General features: G+C 48.1%; 1 protein-coding gene across 1 annotated transcript; it reads right to left on the bottom strand.

Moving 5' to 3' along the window:
• Nucleotides 1-499: 499 nt before the first annotated feature.
• On the bottom strand, nt 500-5,431 carry BHQ10_008757 (uncharacterized protein; the record flags this gene model as incomplete). Its single annotated transcript, XM_040881597.1, has 7 exons — nt 500-768; nt 820-1,629; nt 1,949-2,737; nt 4,417-4,961; nt 5,020-5,146; nt 5,227-5,277; nt 5,389-5,431. 7 exons carry the CDS (start codon nt 5,429-5,431, stop codon nt 500-502), a joined length of 2,634 nt encoding a protein of 877 aa, XP_040737259.1.
• Between the last annotated feature and the right edge of the window lie 4,812 nt (nt 5,432-10,243).

Below are 10,243 nucleotides of genomic sequence, written 5' to 3' on the forward strand. Positions count from 1 at the left end.
ATTCTATGGAAAGTCGTAACCCGGATAAAAAAAAAGACCAAACATTTCTCATCGCCAAAACAAACTAAATGTAGAGAAACGCCCGGTTTTTGTTGCAGAAGATAAAGGAGAAAAAGGCATAATCATTACTTTATGACTCGTACATGACCATGTTTTTCCCTTCCTCTGGCTTTCTCATCTGCTCTCCTTTTGAAATCATTGTTTGAAATCATGGAAAAAAGTCATCAAATTTTTAGATCCTGTTTCCCATCTAGAAGGGACAAGAGAAGTTAGACATAGGAAAAACAAGTTTCATTATCATTCCGCAACTTTAAATTTTTGCCCTTTTCAGGATTCCCGCAAATGTATCAAAAGAAAATGACCTCAAGAACTCTCCGGATATTGAAGAAGGTAAAACGGTGTTTCAAAACGATTAGTCGTGAAATAGGGCGAGCGATAGGTAGGTTATCGATGCTTGGAGGGAGAAAGAGGGAGGTGGTTTTGGGAGGAGCAAAAATATTTAGCGGGTGGCCATGGCCTTGGTGATGAGACGCTTAAGAGCCAACTCCTTCTTCTTCAAGTCATCGGGGGTGGAGTCGTCGATCTCGAGCTGGCCCATGGCGTCGCTCAAAGCAGACTCAATCTTCTCCTTGTTGCCACGCTTGAGCTTGAGGGACATGGTGGGGTCGGAGATGATCTCCTCAACACGGGAGATGTAGGATTCGAGTTGTTGACGGGCCTCGAACTTCTTGCTGAATTCCTCGTCGCTAGCCTTGAATTTGGCGGCATCTGTAAAAACATTAGAAATAATCTACAGCTATAGGTTGACCTGTGACATACCGTTGACCATCTGCTCAATCTCAGTGCTGGAAAGCTTGCCAACAGCGTTGGAGATGGTAATGTTTGCAGTGCGTCCAGACGACTTCTCGGTGGCGGTAACCTTGAGGATACCGTTGACGTCGACCTCGAAGACAACCTCCAAAGCGGCCTCACCAGCGCGCATAGGGGGGATAGGAGCGAGAGTGAATTCACCGAGGGAGGTGTTGTCCTCGCAGTTGGTACGCTCACCCTGGAAGACAGGGAACTGGACGGTCTGCTGGTTGTCAACGACAGTGGTGAAGGTACGCTTCTTGATGGTGGGGACGGTTTGACCACGGGGAACGACGGGAGCGAAGATGTTACCCTCCATGGCGACACCAAGGGAGAGAGGAACAACATCGAGAAGGAGGAGGTCAGAGGTCTCCTCGGAGGTGGCCTTTCCACTGAGGATACCGGCCTGGACAGCAGCTCCGTAGGCAACAGCCTCATCGGGGTTGATGCTCTTCTCGAGCTTCTTGCCGTCGAAGAAGTCGCTGAGCAACTTCTGGATACGAGGAATACGGGTGGAACCACCGACAAGAACGATCTCGTCAACGGCGCTCTTGGCAATGCCAGAGTCCTTCAAGACCTGCTGAACAGGGTCAAGGGTGCCAGAGAAAGCCTTGGCGTTAAGGTCCTCGAAACGAGCACGAGTGATCTGAGCGTTGAAATCCTCACCGTCGAAGAGAGAGTCAATCTCGACAGTGGTCTGGGTAGCGTTGGAAAGAGTACGCTTGGCACGCTCGCAAGCGGTACGGAGACGACGCAGGGCACGGGGGTCGTTGGAAAGATCTAGATTATGTCAGCAAATTGTCTGCAGCACTAATGGAAAACATGCAAAAGACAAAAGTGGCAAGTAAGAAACAAGAGAAAGCGTCAAAGATGACGAGATGTGGAAGTGACGAGACGTGGACAAAGACGAGACGTGGACAAAGACGAGACGTGGACAGTGACGAGAGACGTGTGGACAGTGACGAGAGACGTGGACAGTACAGGACATGACTAATGATCAAGTGACGAATACAACGGAGTTTCGCTAACCATTGACGTGAGATTCTAGCAATGTGCCTGGTGCTTCTCTCATGTCTCCTAAAGGAGGACGCCCAACGACTATAGTACTTGCATGGGTGGCACTTGAATGGCATGTCCTTGGTCTCGACGAAGTCTCCGGTCTCGATCGTCGATTTATGACGCTCAATGTGCTTCGCAGTCTTTTCGTGTTGACGGAGATACTTCTCCTCTGTGGTGGAAAAACCACAAGGTACACAGTTGAAAGCCGTCTTGTCGCGAGGTTGTGTACGAGACTCTTCGCTTCCAAGGTGAGGTGTGTTCCTGATGTGGGTGATAGTCTTCTCGTGTGCTTCCCAATCAGACGGATAGGTAAACACCTTTCCACAAGGCTCACACACATAAGGAGCGTCTCCTCTCTCGAGTATCCGAAGGTGTCGCTTAGTCTTGTTGTGTAGGACGAGAGACGCATTGTCACGGAATGCGACGTCACAAACGGCACAATAGTACGTCTTGGTGGCAACAGCTTCTTGTTGATGAAGTTTCGTGCGGGGTCGCTGTTTCTGGTTTTTGCGTTGTTGACTGGCCTTGAACTGGGGAGTTGTATTGTATGTTTTTGCATACTCTTTGGCATAGTAACGAGCTTTGACTTTGACGGCAGCTGCGATCTGCTCGAGTTCCTCAGGGGACACTCCGAGGTCGTGCTCGTTGGACCGAAAACCCTCGAGTAAAGGACTGTGTGAACACAAGCCGTCCCATCCAAACAAGACTCGAGGCCACGGACATGTGGCATCCAGGCCGTACGACTTGTCACGGCGAGGCAGGGCCCAGAAGATGGATGTAAAAGCTGCCTCCATGATGACAACGGCAGTACGGAGTCTCGGTACCTGTCCTGGAGAGGGCATTGGACACCAGGCGAGTAGACTGCAATGGACGATAGAGTATCCATCATGTATATAGTTTTTAACGTGTAGAGCGGCGGACGTTGGAAAAGGACGAGAATAATGAAGGATTCGATTTTTGATTCCTCCATGCTGCGCAGTGCCTGACCCGATATAGAGACCTGGACGACGACCATTCTTTCGAAGGACGAGGGCATAGATACCCCAAGAGTTCTTTGGAGTCTGGTCTGAGAGTGTCTGGTTTGGCAGTGCCTCAAACCACTCAATAGAGGGCGGTTCATTTGCTTGGACAACATCAAGTAGTCCATGACAGAATGTGAAGCCGAGACAAAGGAAGAGAGACGACAAGTCAGGTCTTGTGGGGGCCACAATTGGGAATCGTGGACTGACCCACACAGCAGGGGCATTGAGACAACGCCAACTGACATTGAGCATGTACTCTGCGACATCATTGCCTTGAAAGGTGGTAGACGACATTCCTTGGGGAATAGAGTAGAGAGACGAGAGACGACTAGAGTGACGAATACAACTGACAAGTGACAAGATCGACAAGCGACGAGACACGACGGCGATGAGAGCGAGAGACGAGAGACGACGAGAGAGTGAGGAGAGGGAAATTTTGGGGATGTCCGTGTGTGCCATGATGTTGAGTGCCAGACGCTGTGTCTAAATGGAAAGAGCGACGAAAGAGGAAGGCACGACCATGTCAAGGCACATGAGGAAGGAGTGACTAAAAGGGAAGGAGCCATGGACGTGGAAAGACCGACCACCAAAATGACCACGAAGAGCATGACAACACTGTGCAGAACAACTCGTGAAATGCGTCTTGCAAAGAAACAATGACATGATGCAAGACAGTATCATCGAGTGCGACGAGATTAAAGAGGCCTGGTACGTCCAAAGCCCTTCCTTTGGCATCACAAGCGATGCGGTGACAAATGTGACACTCAGAAAGTGATACACTGACTCTGCGCATGTACGCTCTAGAGAGTCGGAGGAGACTCGTGGGGCGTACTGTAGGCGCCATGGACAACTGCAGGAGACGATATCCCAGACGTGAAGGTCATGGGAGTACTTTTCAATCCTTCCACAGATGTCTACAGCGACAAGAGTGACGAGAATCATGAGTGACGAAAAGTCCTGTCTGACGACGAGCGACGAGGTAACGCTCTCGATAATGCTGTCCAAGAAGACTAACAAGTGACGCGAAGTCCTCTCCAACCAGGAGTCCTGTCTGACAAGAATCACAGGTGACGAGGTAACGCTATCGAAAGCACTGTCCAAGAGGACTCACGAGTGACGAGAAGTCCCGTCTCGTGAGAGACTCGAGAAGCGCGAGACACTAATCTTGAGAGCCACAACACGGAAGCTTCAACAGTGGCAAGAGTCTCGCCAGACACCAAAGGCCACAACATCGGGATTGCGAGACCCACGACATGGATAGTCGCCAGAGACGCGAAAATGAGTAGCGAGAGAGTCATGACATGGTGAACGAAGACATAGAAAGTCGTGTCCAGAGACACGGTATGGAGAGTCACAACCAGGGATAGACATGGAAATGGAAGGGTTCTCACGTAACAACGGAAGTGAACAGAGTACTAAAGGGCAAGAAAAAAAAAGGCGAAAACAGAAAAATAACAAAAACGAGAGAACATGGAAATCCACAAACCTTTTTTCGTTTTTTTAGTGAACTCCTTTTTGAAATGTTCAAGGAGGTTGGTGTCGAAATCCTGACCACCAAGGTGGGTGTCACCAGCAGTGGCCTTGACAGTGAAGACACCACCCTGGATGTTCAAGAGAGAAACATCGAAAGTACCACCACCGAGATCGTAGATAAGGACGTTACGTTCCTTGTCGGACTTTCCGGAACCCAAACCGTAGGCAATAGCGGCGGCAGTGGGCTCGTTAATGATACGGAGAACGTTCAAGCCAGCAATGGCACCGGCGTCCTTGGTGGCCTGACGCTGGTTGTCGTTGAAGTAAGCGGGGACGGTGATGACGGCCTTGGAGACCTTCTTGCCGAGCTTGGTCTCAGCAACCTCCTTCATCTTGGTGAGAACCATGGAGGAGATCTCCTGGGGGGAGAAGGTCTTGGTCTCGTTCAAGTACTCGACCTCGACCATGGGGTTTCCACCCTGGTCGACGACCTTGAAGGGCCAGGACTCGATATCCTTCTTGACGACGGGGTCTTCGAATCGTCGTCCGATAAGACGCCTTGGATTACGTTAGCCCTACTTCATGGCTACCCACAGAGAAACATATTGTGACATACTTGATATCGAAGATGGTGTTCTCGGGGTTCATGGCAGCCTGGTTCTTGGCGGCCTCACCGATAAGACGCTCCTTGTCGGTGAAAGAGACGAAGGAAGGAGTGGTGAAGCTTCCCTGCTCGTTGGCAACTATAAAAATTCAATTGTTAATTGACCCGATCCCAGAAATTTCTGCATTTGTGGACGATCGATCGTGGGCGAGAACGTACTGATTTCAACATTGGCGCCCTCATAGTTGGCAACGCAAGAGTAGGTAGTACCTAAGGCGAGTCAGCGATTGATGATCTTTTGACGAACTGTGAGTTCTCCGTCGCAACGTGGGATTTTGCAGATTCTCATCCCAGCCGCACAAACGAGAACAACAAACTCACCCAAGTCAATGCCAATGGCACCCTCGTAGACCTCGTCAGACATGATGTAGGAGAAAACGATCAAAAGGATAGAGAGAAATATAAAAGAAAGGATACTTTTAGAGAGCAAACACACACGATTAGAAGTGAGGTTGCTTCTGACAATTATATGTGCAGGACGAGAGATGGAGGGGCGGACGGCTTAAGGAAACACAGCGATGGAAATTTTTTGATTTTTGAATTTTCAGACCCATTTTTGCTTCTGCCGAAAACCAATGATAATAGCCGAATGCTAGATTAGTCTAATAGTCTCTCTTCGTCTTCCCTCCAATATAAGCTATCACGTGATGTACTGTTCCGAGTTCTCGACCAATCAGCGAATGGATGACTGCTCGTGTGAGATTTGGTGTTAGCCTGGCCACTTTGAGTGAAGGGTCCGGAACAGCTACGTCACGTGATATTGGACACTAGATTTGATGGGACAGACAAGATTGGGAAGTCTCGCGATTCGAATTTGGAAAGTTCCATGTCGTACTTCTTTCGTGATTCGTGTCTCTCGCCGCTCATATCTCACGTCTCTGGCGAATTTTTTATGTTGTGGCTTTTGGTCTCCGTCATGACTCGCTATGGCATGGCTCTGGCGACTCTAGGAGCTTCCAATGACATGGGTTTCTCGTGATTCATGTCTCTTACTCCCGTCTCTCATTTCTCGTTTCTGGCGGGTCTCCATTGTGACTCGAGGTTGACGACTTCTCTCGCGATGTGTGTCCCAAAGTTGGTCTCTCCAGAGACTTTACTCTTGTCGCCCGGATAGAATATGAGTTCGAACAGGACCATCACAGTCCTCCATTGGGGACGAGACCAGATATGAGGCTGTGTCAAGGACTGGCCAGGTGGTATATTCTTACGAACATTTTGGAATCAGCCACGATCCCCTAAAGATGCAGCAGCAGAAGAAGGAAGGACTTTAGTCTCTCGTCAATCATGACACTCTTGTGTTTATCTGCTTCGTATCCTCAACTCTGGTGAAAATCTTGCTTCTCCCTCGTTGGCGCGCTTGGTGGAGGCTTACTGTTGTTACGAGTCCCCTGCATCGACCAAAGTACACCTTTCGCGACTCATTCACATCGACTAGTCATCCCTGTCACACTATTCATATTTGGAATTACTGTAATCCATTTATGACACTATGTATCAATTGTCTCTTTCGACTCGGTTGACCGATCCCTCACGATTCTCGCTGGCGAGTCTCGTCAGACAGTCCTTTTGACAGTCCTTTTGACAGTGCTGCCTCATCACCTGTGATCTTGGTCAGAAAGGACTCCTCGTCACATGGGATGTCTCGTCATTTGTGATTCTTTTCAGCCAGGGATTACTACTCGTGATTCTTGTCATTTTGTCGTTGTAAACATCTCTGGCAGTTCTGAAAAGTACTTCCATCGCCCTCATGTCTCGTCCATTATGATGCTTGCAGTATTTTCTCGAGTTCTATGCGACTACAAACATTGTCCAGTCCAAATAATACTTTTGGGTCCCATGTCGTTCTTGTCTCCGTGTCTACTGTGATATATTGGAAAGGACTTTCAATGTGTTCTGCGAAATGTCGGCATGCTCTCTGTGGTTGTTGCTTCCGCGTCCATGGCCCCTTCCTTTTTGGTCGCGCCTTCCTTGTGGTAACTGCCTCGACATGGTCGCGCCTTCCTCCTTTGTCGCTCTTTCCATTTGGGCACCGGACCATCATGGGAATCCTTCACCCAATGTTCTCTTATCCTCCTGTTCTCCCCTCCCCTCTTTGGCTGTCTCGTCGTCTCTGGTCGCCTCTCGTGCGTCTCTCGTCTTTTGTGTGTCTCTTGTTTCTCGTCATTCCTATTCTGCTCTCTGTCAGAAATGTCGGATCCTGCAGGAGAAGACAGTGACATCGCGGAGTATATACTCGACGTTAGTTGGCGATGTCTCAATGCCCCAAAGGCGGTGGTTAATTCACGGTTTCCAAAAGTGGCATCCACGAGACTTGGGTTGTCGTCTCTCTTCCTTTCGCTCGGTTTGAAGTTCTGTCGTGGACTCCTTGACGTCGTGCAGGCAGCCAAACCACCCTCTTTTGAGTGGTTCGAGGCACTACCAACGGAAATTCCGAACAAGTCTTGGGGTATTTACGTTCTTATTCTTCGGAAAGACGGCCATCGTCCTGGTCTATACATCGGGTCAGGAACTTCGGAGAATAGAGGAGTTAAAAATCGAATTCTCGGATACTTTCGTCAGCCTCATCCAGTAAATCCTTCTCAATACACCAGGAAGTATCTTGAGGAAGGATACTCTATTATCCAGTGCAGTTTACTTGTCTGGTGTCCAATTCCCTCTCCTGGAGAGGTTCCGAGACTTCGTACCATCGTCGTTATTATAGAGACAGCTTTCGCCTCTATTTTCTGGGCCATGTATGACTGTGAGAAGTCGTATGGCGGCCTAGATTCTGTGTGTCCATGGCATCGAGACTCATTTGAGTGGGACGGCTTATGCTCCCACAGTCCCCTAATCGAGGGATTCCGGAACAACGAGCGAGACCTTGACTACTCCCCTGAGGAACTGGAGCGCATCGCAGCCACACGCAGAGACAGAATCCGTCGCCAACAAAGAGATTCATATCGGATAAAGTTTTCGAAAGGTTTCTGGTGGAGAAAGTATTATAGTCAACAACACAGAGATCGGATTAAATTCCTAGCCATGCGAAAATACCAACAGACATATCGACAGAAAGCTATTGCAGACAAGACATATCGACAGAAAGTTATTCCCAACAAGACATATCGACAGAAAGATATTGCCAAAAAGACACACTACTGTGCCACATGCGATGTCTCCTTTCCCTTTAGGTATGACCTCGCCCGGCATAATATCAGTCAGCGTCACTCCAAGGGAGCACGCGCAACCTATGTGTGTAGACCTTGTGGAAAGTCCTTTGGCTACAAACATGGTATAGAGAGACACAAGCAATCTCTGATGCATATCAGAAACACAACTGAGCTTGGGAGTGTGAAGTCTCGCATCCAATCTCATCTTGGAAACGCTTTCATTTGTGAACCTTGTGGAAATTTCTTCAGGTATCCATCTGGTCTGGAGGCGCATGAGAAGACTCAGAAGCACCTCAGGAACACAACCCAACTTGGAAGCGTGGAAGAATCTTGCATCCAACCTCTCCCTAGAAATATAATCAGCTGCGAACCTTGTGGAAAGTTCTTTTCCTATGTGTCTCTGCTGAGGATACACAAGAAGACTTGGAAGCATCTCAGGAACACAACCCAACCTGGAAGCGTGGAAGAATCTTGCATCCAACCTCTCCCTAGAAAGATATTCAGCTGTGAACCTTGTGGAAAGTTCTTTTCCTATGTGTCTCTTCTGAGGATACACAAGAAGACTCAGAAGCATCTCAGGAACGCAGTCCAACTTGGAAGTGTGGAAGAATCTTGCATCCAATCTCTCCCTAGACAGATATTCAGCTGTGAACCTTGCGGAAAGTTCTTTTCCTGTACGTCTAAAATGAGGGCACACAAGAAGACTCAGAAGCATCTCAGGAATGCAGTCCAGCCTAGAAGTATGGAAGAACCTTGTATCCAATCTCTCCCTGGAAAGAAATTCAGCTGTGAACCTTGTGGAAAGTTCTTTCCCTGTAAGTCTGAGCTGAGGGTACACAAGAAGACTCGGAAGCACATCAACCTACAGCAGTCAATGATCCAGACTGGAGACGCTGTTGAGAATGGGGATATCGCTGAGATCGAAGACAAGCAGTATAAGTGCGACGCATGCAACTTTTCTAGTTTTTTCTTGTCCAATTTTAAAAGCCATGAGAAGACTATGAAGCATTTCATCAATACTTCATGTCAATGATTAGTGTCTCCTGTTCTCTTTGTTCATTGCCACCTTTCGTCACCCTTCTTGTTTTCATTCCCTTCGTCGTTAGTTACGACCCGTCTGTTTCCAGATCTTATTCTCTACTTATCTCTTTTGAGATCCCATTTAGTGTCTCGTCTCCTTCCAGATTTGTGTTTCCAGATATCGTTCTGTCTCGTCTCTTTTCAGATCTCATTGTTTTTCACGTCCTGTCTCTTTCCAGTCTCGTCACTGTCCACGTCCCGTCACTGTCCACGGTTTGGACTGTCACTTGTTGCATGTCCTGTTTGTTTCCTTGTCATCACTATCGATGTTCTACCACATTTACCACTTTAATATTTATGTGTTTGCCTTGTCTCTGACTCATCGCTACTACAGTTTCTTAGCTATCATACATGTCATATAAGCAAAATTCAACAATGGTTATTCTGACTGTGTCGCGTGTCGCTACTTTACCGTAAAAAGGACTTTGGATAGCCTAGAGATCGGGGGTATCCCTATCCGCGTGTACCAAGTTTTTGAAATTGTACGCCCAGTTCTGGTTGGAAATAACTATAATTTACCTAGTCTACTCTGCTGTATACACCCGGGGGCGATGGCACGGTGGCGCCGACCAGCAGGTCCTAAGGCCTTCTCACGTCTTTCCTGTGTATTGAGAGCGTTCGCTTCGTACGGGCGGGAGTAAAGTCTGCAAAGAGCACTTTTATATCCTATTGTATGTATAAACATATAAAAGGTATAGGGAGCACGACATCATACTAAGCTGGGATGTTTTTAAGATACCTGTTCAACCACATAGTTAGCAAGTGGCCTTGTGATCTTGTAGGGATGGCATGGCCCAGATAGGAACGCTTTTGTGTGACAAGGGGCCCTTTTGTTCGTTAGAGCTAGGCTTCATTACAAGTTTTTCAATGAATGCATGAAAAATGGCGAGGTTCGTTATACATTGATATTGATTGATGATTGTGCGAGCCAAGATCGAATCAGTAACCGT

This window comes from Talaromyces amestolkiae, assembly GCF_001896365.1.
Source record: "Talaromyces amestolkiae strain CIB chromosome Unknown scaffold20.1, whole genome shotgun sequence".
In the NCBI taxonomy this organism is placed as follows: Eukaryota; Fungi; Ascomycota; class Eurotiomycetes; order Eurotiales; family Trichocomaceae; genus Talaromyces; species Talaromyces amestolkiae.